The sequence below is a fragment of the Lepidochelys kempii genome, chromosome 10 (genome assembly GCF_965140265.1).
Source record: "Lepidochelys kempii isolate rLepKem1 chromosome 10, rLepKem1.hap2, whole genome shotgun sequence".
NCBI lineage: Eukaryota > Metazoa > Chordata > Testudines > Cheloniidae > Lepidochelys > Lepidochelys kempii.
In genome coordinates, this window is record NC_133265.1 from 3,207,744 (window position 1) to 3,223,079 (window position 15,336).

Below are 15,336 nucleotides of genomic sequence, written 5' to 3' on the forward strand. Positions count from 1 at the left end.
AAGCCAGTCTGTTCAGTTAACAGCTGTGAAGGGCTCAGAGAGATAGGAAGGAGGTACATTTATTTGCCATGTAAGTGGCACTGAGGGCTTGCCCTGTGAATGGATTTTATCTGTGGCATTTTGTAAAACTCTTTCAAACTCAGTCTACACTTTAGGCCTATGCTGAGGCCTCATTGTCAGATTAAAACATTGCACATATGCAAAGAGCAAGAAGCCACAGCGCCTACCAGCCGCCGCAATGGGAAATCAATCACATGGTTTATTTCCTGTTAATGCAAATGCATCAACTGCCACAGGAGAGTAATCCCCTGGGAACATGAGCTCAACCTGCTCCAATTGCCTTTGAGAGGACTGCAATTCTCTGGCTCATGCTCACACTTAAATATTGACCGTTGAGCAATACAAAATGGCAGCACTATTTTAAACCAAAACACTCCCGCCTCACTCCCCACCCTACTCTGAGTACTGATTCGCAGGAAGCCTCCTGCAGAGATAATTATGCAATGATCCCTTCTGTTCTACCGCTGCTATTGAGATGGTTAAGCAAGTTAAACCTCCCTAACTGGGGCAATGATGTCTCAAGGTAATAAGAAGGGCCATATAAAATATTCAGTCTTAAGATGTGCAGTTATAAAAGCTGCCAATCACAGACATGCACCCTCTTTATAAGGCTATTGTGGAAAACCAGGGCATGTTATAGTTTTTACCTATAATGGACTCAAATGCAGTTGAAAGGCAGAAGGCAGTAGCTTTATTTTGGGGGACAGCACACAGGTTTTGGGTAGAGACTGAATTGTGACTATACACATAGTCCTGTTATCAAATAATATAACCATATCTCAGAAGTTCTGGTTCTCTGAAAATTTTCACATAAAAATACTATCTGGAAACAAAGCGACTGGAGTTTTAGCTATTTTGTCAAGTTACAACAGGTAGCAAAGTCTATGTACAGCATTTTCATTAATGACAGTTTCAAAATAACCTCAAAGGGTTTAAATACATAACATGTGCTTTAAAAAAATCAGCTATACACGGTATGCAGCATCTGAAACACCGAAGGGAGACAAATATGCATTGTCCTATCATAAATCAAGAAGAAAAAACACAGATCTGATAATGCAATGCTTGGGCATCTGATAATACAATGCTAGAAGCTACTTGGCACTTAAAGCTGTAAAAACTGAAAACACTTGTGGAAACATACATCACTTTCTACAGCAGGGAGTTTTAAAAAGTACTGAAAACAAAGGATTTGATGCACATAAGGTCTCCTGTAAATAATGCACCAGTTGGTGATTCTCTACTCTCCGCACAGGCTGTGATAGGACCTCTTGCTCTGGCATCGAGTGAGGAGAAGCATTTGGATGAGAAATGTTACCTAAGCTCCAGATGTTGCTGGAGTGTTTCAAGGAGCAGGATGTTAGAGCACATCAGAGTTGAAAGGCAATGACTGCTTTTTGCACAAAATAATGCCCGACAATGTGAACGCACTGATGCTTCTTGCTGTAAGGATCTTAGCAAGCTTTATCACCTGGAGGCACATGCGCAGACCACAGAAGTCTAGTAGAGCATTAATCCCAGAAGGACATCTCAGATATAATTAAATTTACCTACAGAATAATCAGAGGCTGCCAGAACAATGGAGCATGGTGCGTACAGTTCTGCAGTTCACAGAATACACTTGGCATGAAGGATTGATTGACTCCTCCATTATGTCAGATGTTACCACAGAACTACAGGCCCTCAGTAAATGATTGAAAGGTACAGCACATACTTGGTTTCCTGCTAAGCTCTCTGGCTAGCCTCAGAAGCTACACTGCAGGGCTTTAGCTGCTTGAAGGAATCCCACAGATTGCTAGACTTTTAGACTGCCAAGGGTTTTATACTTTCTATGGAGGCTTCAAGATGCTCAGTGAACTATGTCTCCTGGCAAGTCCATATAGATCTGGTGAGGAAGATGTTAATTTTCTAGTGAACTGTCCAGACCCAACAGTCATTGCCACACACCTAAGCAAATATGACACAGCCAGGAAGGAATTTCAGGATTGTCCCATTGTATAAAGCAACCGGATGGAACCATATTGGATCCATGTTTGGGGACAAAGTGGATACACCATGCACAATTCTGGGAGGTAATTTCCTGACATCATCACTGACCTTTCCCTGCAAGAGTCCAGGATTAAAGATTCTGAGCGAAACCCTGAAGCGCCCTGACTCAACCAGTGAGGGGTCAGTGGGAGTTCTGACTGCAGCATGGCAGGGACTCTGAGGAGGAATTCAGCTTGACTCATCAGCGGTTCCTCCCAAGGCTCCCTGGAGCGCATGCTCCAGTGGCAGGTCCATCACCCTTTCAAGGGGTATGCCATGTGCTTGCTTCTGTGCCCGACCAGCTCTTGCTCACTGGGTAGGGGGCAGGCCCTGGCCCTGCTCTCCCTCTGACTCCTGCAGAGCAGTGCCTGTGTCCCACAGTGGGAGAGTGCTGAGCCCCTGTTACATGGGAAGAAGAAAACGCTTTGTGCGCCCACAACAGAGTCCTGGGCAGGGATCCCAAGGTTTACTATTGCCGACATGTACAGATTCTGAAAAATATAAGCAGGTGTGTCTGCAAACCTGATTCAACAATACACTGGAAATCTAGGGCACTAAAAGTAAGATCCTGTAGTTAGGACTAACACAGTGTTTGTCTTAACTTTGTAACCCTGCCCCACCCCTACGTCCATCCCAGGACCCATCCATGGTGCCTTTTCACAGAAGTTTTGCCTACAGTGTCCAGATTACCATTAAACAAGCCCCTTTGCCTTGGTCCATGGTTCTGATTGGTGCTAACATGACAGCAGCATATTTACAACCAATAGGAACCCATCGCACTTTGTTGGCAATAAAGTGTTGCACCAAATGTCACCACAAGCCCATCACCAGGCAAGGGGCGAGGTCATCCTGGGACTGCGCTGGCTTTCGCAGGCCTGCACGTCACTGAGCGCCCTCTGCATGGAGAGAAGGAAACAAAACGAGATGTGTCATCAGGCAAAGCCAGCTCTTCATGGACAATAAGACTGCTTCAGACTCGCAGAAACACGCAGGCCTGAGCTCTGCCCTCAAACTGCTCCATGCAAATTCTACCCAAGTCAACGAGTGGTGAGCATGAGTGGCTGAGGGCAGTAACTCTGGTTGCAGGGACAGTGCCAAGTAGGGAGAGGATCAGGCCTATACCCAACTTTCCTCTTCTACAGCAAGTTTAGTACAGATGCAGGGGACTGCACTGAGCCTCCGAGACTGAAGTCCTCTCTTCTTCCACAGAACTAGTACAGCATGCGCTGTGCAAAGGCAGGTTTCCTGTGACAGTGCCCTGCAGGAGTGCTTCAGGGCTGTCCCGGGAGGACTGTCTGCAAGGATACCTCTGTCTCTGCACCCTTTCCATCCTTAGCCTTCTGCTGGGCCCATTGGCAAGGGGTGCCAACTAATGCCAAGTCTGTTGTGGAACTCGCTGCCCCTATGCTTAGATTCAAGCCCATGATCAGTGTCCTTCACAACAGCCCATCAGGTGGTAACAGCAATTGTTTCACTTTCCATCTGGTCAATATTCAGCATGGTGACCTAGAGCTGAAAGGCTCTGAAGTATCATCCGAGTCTCCTGAGCCAGCCAATTCCTGATTTGCTTTTCTTTAAAGATTTCAATTTTACTCACATTCAGAGCCAAATATTGAGCTAAAGCTAAACTAAGCCCCAGTAGCAGGTGATGCAGCAAAACCCATCCCGGGCCTTTACGGTGAGACCCCACCCACATCTGCTGGCTCTACAGCAATGCAGCTCACCTCAAACTTGCTCATGAACTCAGCAAAAATGCCAAAAAAAGATTCAGATGTGGTCTCTTTGGAGTCTTCCCCAAAAAAGGACAGCACTTTGCCGAATTCCTCCATGGCCTTATGCTGCAGGTCATCCAGAGATTGCCTCGTGGGATGGGCGCTCTCCAGGAAAGACTGAGAGGAGTGGTTTAAGGGAAAACTACACCATACTGTGGCAAGATCTTGAACAGATGTTGCTTATAAAGGGGTGGGTTTTCATCTACAGCCCAACAAAGGGTCCCCTGCAACGTGAGCACAGCAACTGTGGGCTGAGATACTAGTTAAAAAGAAACCCACACAAAAAAGGGAGTTTGTTTTGCACAGGCGATGTCTCTGCATCCATCTCCTACAACACAGGGAGAGACAACACCAAGAGCCTTCTGCCCACAGGTGAGTGGCTTCCCCCATGATAACTCTGCAAAGGCATGAGCACCGGCAGCCTCAGTGTGGCTCCATTGGGAGCCCTCTCACCTCTGGGTCATAAGGGTGGAGTTCCATACCATGTTCTTCACCAAATGGAGCCTCCTTACTAGATGGCCGGAATGCTTAACAAACACAGGGATAAAGAAGGCAGATAGTGATGTTTGTGATTTTCCCCTTTTATGGAAGGATACATTCATCACAATAGCAAATTTGTCCTCTTCAGCAGCTGGCATGCTGTGGCAGGCAGTCTCTATTTCACTGATGGTGGTGTGAAGGTCGTTGAGATCAGCTGTTAATGTTCTCTGATTCACTGAATAAGGAGGAGAGTTTAAAACAAGGTCATGAAGATAGTTCTGAGTCAGTGCCGGCTGCTGCTAAACCAAAAGCAGCGAAAGTAAGATCCATGGGTCAAAAGCACACCAAGGGGCTTTACAATGTGGTCTACAGCTGCCCTCATCTTTAATGCAAGGTTCTTCTTGTGGAGGTACATGTCTCAGCATATGCTGCTCCCTCTTGACCTGAGTGACCAAGCTGCATTGCATTCTGGGTGAAGCCAGACCTCCAGGAGGGAATAGAGACATTCTTACTGACCTCTACCTGAGTGAGCTACCCATTCTCCCAGAAAGAATTCATGATTGTCAGGAGGAGACATGCAGAGAACACTGGAGAGAAACTGGGTCTTGCCAAGTGCAAGAGGCCTGGGGGATTCACTGGCAGAGGAGGAAAGGTAGTTATGGATAAATAAGTACTTTGATGTGGGAAGGGAATTTAGTGAGTTTAACCACAAAATGAATGGATGGAAGGAAGGATATTGACTGTTAAGTGGTGGCGGGGGAGCAGGAGCTGGGGAGAAAAAAGTAGTAATAAAGGAAGAGAATTATTTTAAGAAAAGCTAGGTCAAGTGAGAGCGCTGGGCAGGAATATTACAGGTGCAAACAGGCTAAGAGGAGAAAATTAAAATCTAGGGCCCTGAATCTCCTGTCTCTTACATTACACCAGTTTTATGCAAGTGCAACTCCACTGACTTTGACTGAGTTACTTCCAAATATCAGGGAGAGAGAAGAGACTTAGGCCCCATGTATGATATTCAGCATGTCCATGCTGTATGTTGGGCCACCACTGACACATGTGCATGACAAGCCAAAGGACCAGGAGACCTTTCAATTATATCTCAGCAACACCTGATGTCTGCAGTTAAAATGTGAACTCCTTGGAGCAGGGCCTGGGGCGGCCGTGTGTGTCGCTAAGGCACACAGCACAGAAACATTATTCTAAACAATCAAAACGCTGGGATCTGTAATCATCACAGCCACCTTTGTCACACCTGCACACTCAAGAGGATGGGGCCTGCAGATCACGTGTGGCTGTCAGGTCCCCAGCGTGGCTGTGATATGACCCACAACAGGCCTGTGTTTGAGGTGCTTGTGAGCTCAGTACTGCTGCACCAGAGTTGTTCAGACATCTGGTCCTGACAGCGTGATGCTGATGAGCCATGAGAATGAACCAACCCAGCTGATGCCTGTGAATATTCAATATAACAACTGGGGCCTCATCTTTGCTGCTTAAAAGATATGTTTTTCACAGCAGGGTAACTAACACACAAGAACAATCCTGAGGTAAGAACACTGTCCAAGGCACTTTGGTGTTACAGTGAAGTACATTAGGCCAGGTCAGCACTAATGGGTCTGGCTTAAGACCAGCAAAACCAAAGAAGATACAAGGTCAGACCAACTACCACTGTAGGCAATGTCTCCTTTGGGGTCCAGCGATTGCTGCGCTGCCCAATAGGCAGACTCTGGGCTGAGTTCAAACACACACCCGAGAACTGGAACACTTCTCTCAAGGCATCTGAACTCTGAGCCTCCTGAGGCTGGAAATCTCACAAGAGCAGACTCCCTTCTGAGATCTCCAATACTTCCTGCTTCCCACGGGGCCAGAAACACCAGGGACAGAACCCTCCCTATGGTATTTCTCCTCCATTGCTCACCAGGACATGGACGGGCCGAAGCACAGTATAAAGAGTAACTAATATTAAAATGGGAACCAAATGTTTTCAAGACACAAGAAAGGTTCCCTTTAGAGATAGGTCCAAACTAAAACTCCAGATCCAGATACATCCGTGCTTTATGGTTCCAGCCCATCGCTAGTTCTCATTTATCCTGACTACTTTCCCTGTCTCTATGTGTGTCAAACTACTGCAGTTCATATGCTATGCCTAATGGTGGCATAGAACCAGGAGGGGGCCGCAGAGAGGCCAGAGGCAGGGGAATCCTTCATTGGCCCTATATCAAGACAGGTGACTCTGAGGATGCTCCTTGTTTATTTACCTTTGGCAGCGAGCGGAACTGTAGGAAGGTCCTTGGCAAAACCCAAAAGTTCTGGGAAATGTTGGCTAAGTGATTTGGCAAGAATGTGCAGGAAAGTGGATTTCCCATCAACGGTCTTGGTTGTGTTCAGCTAGAACAAAGCAAAACAGGTAAGGAGATTCCTACACACGTGAGAGTGGGTTTTTCGCTGACCATTCAGCCTCCATGTGCAGTTTCCAAAATACTGGCAGAAACACTCACGCGCCTCTGCTGGGATCACTCTGCACTCACGTCCCCAGGAGCTCCCACCAGCAGCAATGGCACGTTATGGATTAATGTTTAAATGTGGTGTTTAATGTTTACACAGTATATTAAATCCAGATTAGTGAAATGGAGAAACTAGATGAAACCTTTCCCCACGCTGGGGCAATGTTCCCTCTAATTTTTCCCACCCATGTGCAGAATGAATTTTAAGTGCACCAATATGGAGGTGAGGTGTGACACATCATCTTCATATAGGTGCACCTAACAAAATTCATGTGGTTGGGGTAGGGCCGAGGGGTTCAGAATGTGGGAGGGGGCTCAGGGCTGGGGCAGAGGGTTGGGGTGCAGGGGTGTGAGGGCTCCGGCTGGAGGTGCGGGCTCTGGGGTGGGGCCAGGGATGAGGGGCTCAGGGCTGGGGCAGAGGGTGGGGTGCAGGGGTGGGGGGGAGGGCTCTGGGGTGGGGGCAGGCAGGAGGGGTTTGCGGTGCAGGAGGGTGCTCTGGGGCTATGGCGGGGAGAGAGGACTCCCCCCGGCTCTCTGTCCCTGCAGCAGCACCTGGGCTGCAGGGGGAGAGGCACCTCTCCCCGCTGCAGCAGCTCTGAAGCTGGGGCCGTAGGATAGGCGCCCCCTCCACCGGCCCCAGCAGGTCCGGGTCGTGGCATACTTGGGGCAGGGGGGCCGCCTGGCATAGTTGGGAGCCAGGATAGGTTCAGGCCAGGGGAGGGGTACCTGTCCCCCGGCAGGTCCCCAAGCAGGTTCCCTGAGCGGCCTCCGTGGTGCTAAGAAGGGTGCTGTGCAGCTTACAGGGAACCTAGTTTGGGGGCCCCGTGAGTCTACCTCCACCCCAAAGCATTTTCTCTTTATGCCCCCTACGTCACCAGCACACCTGAGCTGCATGAGGGCACAGACAGGCACTCAGATACTACAGCAATGGCTGCAGTATAAGAACCTATACAGAATAGCAGGCCTTCTCCCTGGAGATGTCCATGGTGCCACCACAGCACCATTATTAGCTCCTGCCAACCTAGGAACCGAGTGTGAGTCTGAGACCCCCACAGGGAAGCGCACTGTGTCACCACTGGCCCAGCCATGCTTTATAACCCCTGCCTTGGTACCCCCACCCTGCCACTAACATGCTCCCTTCAAGGGGCCCTGAAATGGCCACTGCACTCAAGAGCTGTCTTTAGAAATACATCCACTACCCTGGTCCCTACCTGAGCTCCCAGAATTCATCAGCATGAGAACAGCATGTGCAATGAGGATCGTTCCCATTCGCCTTACCTCGGTGAGGAAGTTGATTTTAAAGCCTGTCGTTTTATTGGTCTTGGGTTGCCCGTTATTCAGATAGTTCCCCATTGCCAGCACAAACTGCAAAGAGAACCTCCCATGAGTGAGCTGTTACTCTCCCTCCCTCCCGTCCTTCCCCTCCCACTGTGTCTCAGGCTGGGCTGGAGTGGACACATCAGGAACTCAGCAGGGAAACTAGTTTTGGTCTGGCACCTGGATCACGGATAGAGAGCACCCCTGTGGAATAAGCTGAGAAAACAAGCTTATTTGTGTGCCAGATCAGGACATAAGGTGCACGCTTGGAATGCTATGAAGGGAAACTGCAGGGATTCATTACAATGCATTAGACGGACAAATAAATGTTCAGGGCAAAATTCTGCCTGCTCTTTTGTGAATGCACAGTCAGTCTCTTCTTCACCCTGGCTCACCTGCACAGGAGCCAGGCACAGTCCAGGCAGAGCACTCCCTTGAACTCTAGGCCCCGGGGCTACCAACAGGCTAGCAGCATCCCAGCCCCATGGGGATTGGTCAGTAAGGTGGGGTGTGGCCAGAGCTCTTTATTTCCCTGGCTCTGTCCGGCAGGAGGTGCTGCAAGGAATGTGTGCCACTCCTTTCGAAGACAAGTATAGGATGCACAACATAGCAGGCTCAGCACCATCAATGCTCTCAGTCAGCTCTGGAAACTCTTCCAACTCCAGTTCTTTTTCTTCCCTAATGAGGGCTACAAAACATACCACGTTGGCCATCTTCAGCATTAGCTATCTCTGAGTAATGACTGTGCAATTATTTCAATCAAACGGTCTTCAGGTATGTAAAAGATGAGGATATAGAAGATGGTGATCAGTTGTTCTCCATGTCAGGCTGGATATTAGGAAAAACTTTCTAACCCTAAGGATAGTTAAGCACTAGAACAGGGTGCCTAGGGAGGTCGTGGAATCCCTGTCATTGGAGGTTTTTAAGAACAGGCTAGACAAACACCTGTCAGGGATAGTTTAGTCCTGCCTCAGCACAGCAGGAATGGACTAGATGATCTCTCAAGGTCACTTCCAGCCAGATATTTCTCTGATTCTATGAATCAGGACATATGGCAAAAGGGTCATTTTTCCACCCACATACATAACTCAGCTGAACTAATTCCGAGGCTGTGTCAGCAGTGGGCTGAAACAAAGCATGGAAAATGGTAGCCTAAAAAACAACAGGGAGAGAAAGTTCTGAGTAACTGGGAAGGGAGGAAGGTAGGGAGGTAGAATGGAAACTGGAACATACCACGAACTACAGTGGCTGCTTCAAGCACGTTATCATGTTTATTAAAAATGAATTCTCCATGCAGTTTGTGGGAATACCCATTGCTGCTTTATTAGGTCTGTAAGAGCAAACAGTGTCTCTCTCAGCAAAAGCTGCCACTGCAGTTCCCAGCAGGTGCTCCAGTCTGATGGTCTAGAGACCAAGGCAAAGAATGCAGTTCCCATGTGAATATACAGGAACTCCGGAGACTTTCAAAGTCATTTGGGGGTCTGTTATTTACACGTTTGGTTACTGACTTGGAGGGGGCTTGTGCAGTCAGAGAGCAAAGTGGGAGTTACAGACAGAGGATTGTCCTGAAGGATCTGCAATCCTGCCTTAAATTCAAATGGGAACTAATGTCCTGATCCATCGCATTGGCCATGAGGCAGCTTCTTGCATGATAGTTAATGATGATTTGTATGCTGTATTTGACCCCTAACTTTGTGCAGGCATGTGTGCGTGATAGATTTACTTTGGCTTGCAACTCGAGGTAGTAAACAGAATCTCCTTTATATTCTGCAGCAGTCTCCCTTTCAGGATCAATGTGCTTACGTTTTGAATATGTAGGCCCTGCCCTGGGATCTGTAAGCCTGTTGTATCGGGAGCTCTCCTGTTGATTCAATAGCAAAGTGCCCATGCTCTTTGCCGCACATGGAGGTCTTTAGTGAAAGGGTCACATGTAAAGAATTCACTCCACAGAGCCATCCTTTCCCTTCCTTTCTGTCCCTCTGACCCTTCCTTCACAGTGGGGCTCTGCAGTTTTGGAAATAGGCTAGGACCCCCAGGGCTGAGCCTTCAATAAAGTGCTCTCAATGCCTTTCATTAGAAAAGGCCAGTCACAATCACTGGAAGATGATTCAAGGAGAGGCCCCAAGACCTGTCATGACAAGAAGACGGAGGAGCTAAAGGAAAGTGGGGGATCCCCTTGTCATGAGAGCTGGAGACCACCGCTGGAGCTATGTGAATTTCTCATATATACAAGTTAATCTGTGACCAGCTACTGGCTCCAGACTGCTAACTAGGTGTGATCTGGGTTGCTGCAAAAAGGTCATTAAGACGATTAAACATTCATTTGGAAATGTCCTTTGTCACATTGTGTTCTGTTTGTTTTACTAGTTTCTTCTAAAGCATGAAACTGATAGCAAGGGGCAAATCTACAAGCCCCACACTCAGTGGATCAGTCAGGAAGGCAGGGATAGGCTGCTGCAGTCCAGGACCAAGCTGGACAGCAAGGGAAGAAGGATTTTTTCCGTATGGCAAAAATTTTTTGGCTAGCTAGGACTTCACAATTGTCACTGTGCTGCACACCACAGCCCCTCAGATGTTCATAGCGACTGCTAGGTACAGCTCACATCCTCCTGCTCCAGAAGCCCAGGCTCTGGCCACTTGAGCTAAAGGAGAATCTCTTAGGCTCTGTAAGCCCTCATACAGCCAACCATTCTGCTGCAGTGTTAACATGCAGCCAGCTGTCAATTCTACCCCGAGCCCAGGCTTGGTCCTTGATGGAACAATAACCTGGACTGGATCAGCATATGCATTAACACTCTCCCCATCCTTACACCATACATGCATTCCAGAGGAGGGCAGCGTTGGGACCGTCTGGAGCCCAAAATGCTGCTGTAGAACCCATGAGGCCCCTACACATGGATGCAATATGTGGCCTTCCATCTCCAGGGCACAGAATGGAGAAAAAGAGTGAAAAGAAATAATTGCATGAGTTCAATGAAGCTTAAAAAGAAATTGACCTGCTCCCCATAACTCCTCTGCATTTCTCCTTCTAGAAGGGCCAGCATTAATACTAGCAAAACTAAGTCTGCTGCTGCTTGGGGCTTTGCTCTTTCACGGTCCGTGCAAGCTCTGCAACTCATGGGTCAGACCTATCTCCTCAGCAGTGAGGCCATGGGAGAAGGAAACAACCCACTGGCAGCTCCCCGCTCTGGGAATCAGAGCAGAATAGAATGTCCCTCTTCTGGGCCTTAAAAAACATGAAGGTGGTCCTACCTTAGAGGAACTCCTGGAGAGCTCAGTAGCTACCACCGCTGCCTTACCTACTGTGGCAAAGGGAAGGCCTTAGAGAGTGTACTGTTTCCATCTGTCTTTCAGTTTCTCCTGAGAATTGTGATGCCCCAGCAGGCTAATGCAACACCACCACTGATCCAAGGATGCTGATGGGCTAGAGGGAGCCCTCAACAGGCTGGCACACTGTGCGCGCTTCGCTGGGTGGCAGACCCTGGATGCCTCCCAGTGGCTATTACTGGTAATGAGGTTTGTTCTCTGACCTCTAAGATCTTAGCCAGTTTCTTGCTGCTTTTCAGCTCCAGGGATGCCTTGCAAATACACTCATAGCTGGCTTTGATCTCCTCTGCCTTCTCCTGCAGGGTGGTCTTACAGTAAAGGCTGCGTAGCCGGGTTTTATATTCTGGTACTGATAACATCTGAGAAAAAAGGGAGCAACAAATTACTGGGGTCACTGTTGATTAACTTCCTTCCCTCCCACTTAACATGCAGTGTTCCCCTTAATGCAGAATTTCCCTCTACTGTGAAGCAGCGCTTGCCTGCCTCTCTCAGGTATCACTGGGTGGCAACTGTGGGTAGCTACTGATGTTTTTATCAGCAATCGCTTTCAACTCACTGCCACAGACTGGATTTAATGCCAGTATCCACCAGAGAGTCTGTCACTAGGAATCAGAGTAACAGCCGTGTTACTCTGTATTCGCAAAAGGAAAAGGAGTACTTGTGGCACCTTAGAGACTAACCAATTTATATGAGCATAAGCTTGAGCTGTAGCTCACGAAAGCTTATGCTCAAATAAATTGGTTAGTCTCTAAGGTGCCACAAGTACTCCTTTTCTTGTCACTAGGAAGAAACTCACAGCTGGGCAAAAATCGCACAATCAAAGCTCAAGCTCAGCTGTTTGGTAACACTGATTTGTCACAATTCCCATCCATTTATAGAGTGGTAACCACATGGCAAGGGAGATTTGGGAGATGCAAATGGCAGACCCAGAGGTCGATATGCTTTACTTTGGTACCTGAATGCAGGGCAGTTCACAAGGCCTGGCCACATACTTATATGTCATCAGCTAAACCAAAACTCAAGAGCAGATCTGGCTATTCCACTGAACACACACCAGCCCCCCACCCCAATAGTGCTGTGATCCAATACTAACAAGCAGATCACAGAATTCTGATAATCCTTTCCTCTCTGCATTGTGTTCCTGGGCTGTAAAGTTGAAAACTGGTCAGAACATTGCATTATTTCCTTTAAAAAAGGAGCCAGCTCTGTGAAACCTACTAACCATTACACTAGAGGAAATGCAACCCTGGATTCTGGAACTTCCTCCCTGACTCACTTCCACCCTCCCTTCATTAAACCAGTTTTTTTAAACACCCTCCTGCCAAGAGGCCTATGAGCCCTGAGTCTTATCTCAAAAAAACACTGGCAAATTAGACCTGAGAAAAATCTACAAATAAAACCAAGTCTAGTTAATAATCCCAGAGGTGCCGAGATGTAAGCTAATCCTCCCTGCTCAACCACGTGGACTCCCAGGTGCTCCACCTCCCTCCCCGGGTCTGCATAATGTGGGTTTAGGCTGTAGGCTCTATTGTGCAGAGACCTTGTCTCCACCCATGAGTGTAAAAGGCCCAGCACACTGTTGGTGCTACACAATTTATACCTGATAACACCTGTAGCTGTTTGATTTGATGCAGGTTAGTCTATGACAACGCGCAATTATTCTCCTATAGCTGGCTGAACTGCTTCCATTTACACTGGCTGGAGTTTCAGCAGGACCATCCCAATGACCCTGCAGTACCCATGCCTCCCCCATGCCCAACCACATGGCAGCTACCTGCAGGACAAACTGGTCTGGCTCACTCAGCTTGCTGGGATTGTCCTGATAGTTCTGGTACTGCTGGACCTCCTCCGCATCGGGCGCATACAGCAGGAGCTGCTTGATGTGAGAGGACTCCAGGCGGTCGCTCTCCATTGTCATGAGAATCTGGCGCAGCTCGATGTGTGAGAGCTTGAGGTGGGCTATCAGGATGGCTGGGGAGGAGGAGGAGGAAGGGCATCAGCTGGGGCACAGGGAGGAAGCAGACTCCAAAGGCTGGTTACAGTCTAGATGAGTTTTAGTGTTAGGGAAAAGCTGCCGGGTGGACACCCCAAAGAGAAGCTCCATAGGGGCAGGAGGGCAGCCTCTTGGCCTCTCTGCTGAGACTGTTGGCAAGAGGGCCACCTGAGGAGCTGTTTTTGTGATGTAGACACCTGTCCAACAGGAACTGGGCCGGGACAGTTATATCTTTTCACCCGAGCCACCAAACCACCATCAGATGGTAAGAACTTTCAGTCACTACCCAGCTGGGCTGGATTGGAAGATGCAATCCAGAGGTAGAAGACTCCATTCCCTTTCCCAGCCCCCTTTATCCAAAGTGTGTTTGGAATATGGCTCATTTACATATATCCGAGTGGAAGCAATGCAGGGCATTAGCCTGGGTGACAGAGCAGAAGCATGTCAGGGTCTAGTCTCTCCATGGAGCTCCCCTAGGATTAATGGGATTCAGGTGCATGATAAAGTCAAATACCTAACGGTAACATTCTGCCTTGTTCTATGCAGTGCACAGGGGGTGGAGGACACATGAAGCCTCTTTCTCCTCTGCACCTCACAGCATTCCCATGCAGGAGCCTGGCAGAATGGTGACCTGTCACTCTACTGAATGCTAGGCAGCAGGACCAGGCTAACGTGTCCACTTGCATTCCTTGGATTCCAGGGGGAGTGGCCAAGTTGTCTGGGATCACCCTCAGGACCTCACCCCCCATCTATGTGCCTGCTGGTGCTTCATCCAGAGACAGGCGCTGGGGCAATGCACACTGATCCTTACTGGAGCAGTTGTAAAGATCAGCAGAGTGTGCTGCCCTCAGGTGCTTCTGGCCATGTTCTGCAGTGTCCTCTGCCTTGCATCTCCTCCCTGCCCGCCACTCTCCACAATGTGGGAAGAAAAGGCTCTTTCCTGGGGCTGCCCCATTATCCGGAGCTCTATCCACCCCACTCCAAGCCCGTGAGTCACATCCCATCTTTATAGTTCTCCTTCAAGCCTTCCTTTCATTAGCTTAGGGCTGACTCTCTCTGCTAGCCTACAAAAGGCACTGTATTGCAGTGGCCTCTATTGTCCTGTACTGACTACTGCACCCAGGCTAGCTGGGATGTACCTATTTATCTTTGCTCTCTTTTTACCTTTCCAGTTCTCTATACTGCCAGGTACTGCCGTTCCATCTCAGGACCTGTTTAGGGTTTTGCTTCCACTCTGACATTTACTTACATGTGTTGTAGGCCTTTTTGTGAGACAAAATTTCAACCACATCTTTCTTTTTAAAGGATTCAGGCAATAGAGTTGGCTCTGGAAGAGAAACTGAAAGATTTAATCAGATGTAAGGACGGGCTCAGCTGACTCCAGCACAGAGGAAACTGGGCTGAAAACAGTGAGATAATGAATGAAAGTGAGGAGACATGATGCTTTGGGCACAGGAATGGCTCCGGGAATCCTTGAATTCTGTAATTCAAAGATCTCCTCAATGGAAGACTCATGCTGAGCTGAAAAAGGTAAAACAAGAGGTGAGATACACAGAAAAATCCCAGATTGCTCCAGAAACTTACCTGGGTGACAAGAAGAGGAGTACTTGTGGCACCTTAGAGACTAACAAATTTATTTGAGCATAAGCTTTCGTGAGCTACAGCTCACTTCATTGGATGCATTTTCCACTGAATGCACCCGATGAAGTGAGCTGTAGCTCACGAAAGCTTATGCTGAAATAAATTTGTTAGTCTCTAAGGTGCCAAAAGTATTCCTTTTCTCTTTGCGAATACAGCCTAACATGGCTGCTACTCTGTTACCTGGGTGAGTTAGTACCACCTCACCCTGCCAAAAAGCCTC

At 48.3% G+C, this 15,336-nt stretch overlaps 1 protein-coding gene across 2 annotated transcripts in view; it reads right to left on the reverse strand.

The window, feature by feature from the left end:
- Window positions 1-728: 728 nt before the first annotated feature.
- GRID2IP (Grid2 interacting protein) overlaps window positions 729-15,336 on the reverse strand; it is an 87,307-nt gene continuing 72,699 nt past the window's right edge. The window contains exons 16-23 of one of the 2 annotated variants that reach the window (XM_073361665.1): window positions 14,725-14,802; window positions 13,257-13,453; window positions 11,686-11,841; window positions 8,117-8,203; window positions 6,593-6,722; window positions 4,457-4,575; window positions 3,813-3,977; window positions 729-2,984 (exon numbers count right to left, since the gene is read on the reverse strand). In XM_073361665.1, the coding sequence (XP_073217766.1) occupies window positions 2,913-2,984; window positions 3,813-3,977; window positions 4,457-4,575; window positions 6,593-6,722; window positions 8,117-8,203; window positions 11,686-11,841; window positions 13,257-13,453; window positions 14,725-14,802 (1,004 nt within the window). In that variant the 3' untranslated portion in view covers window positions 729-2,912. Of the gene's footprint in view, window positions 2,985-3,812; window positions 3,978-4,456; window positions 4,576-6,592; window positions 6,723-8,116; window positions 8,204-11,685; window positions 11,842-13,256; window positions 13,454-14,724; window positions 14,815-15,336 lie in introns of both variants that reach the window. The other variant, XM_073361664.1, reaches the window with a different exon arrangement.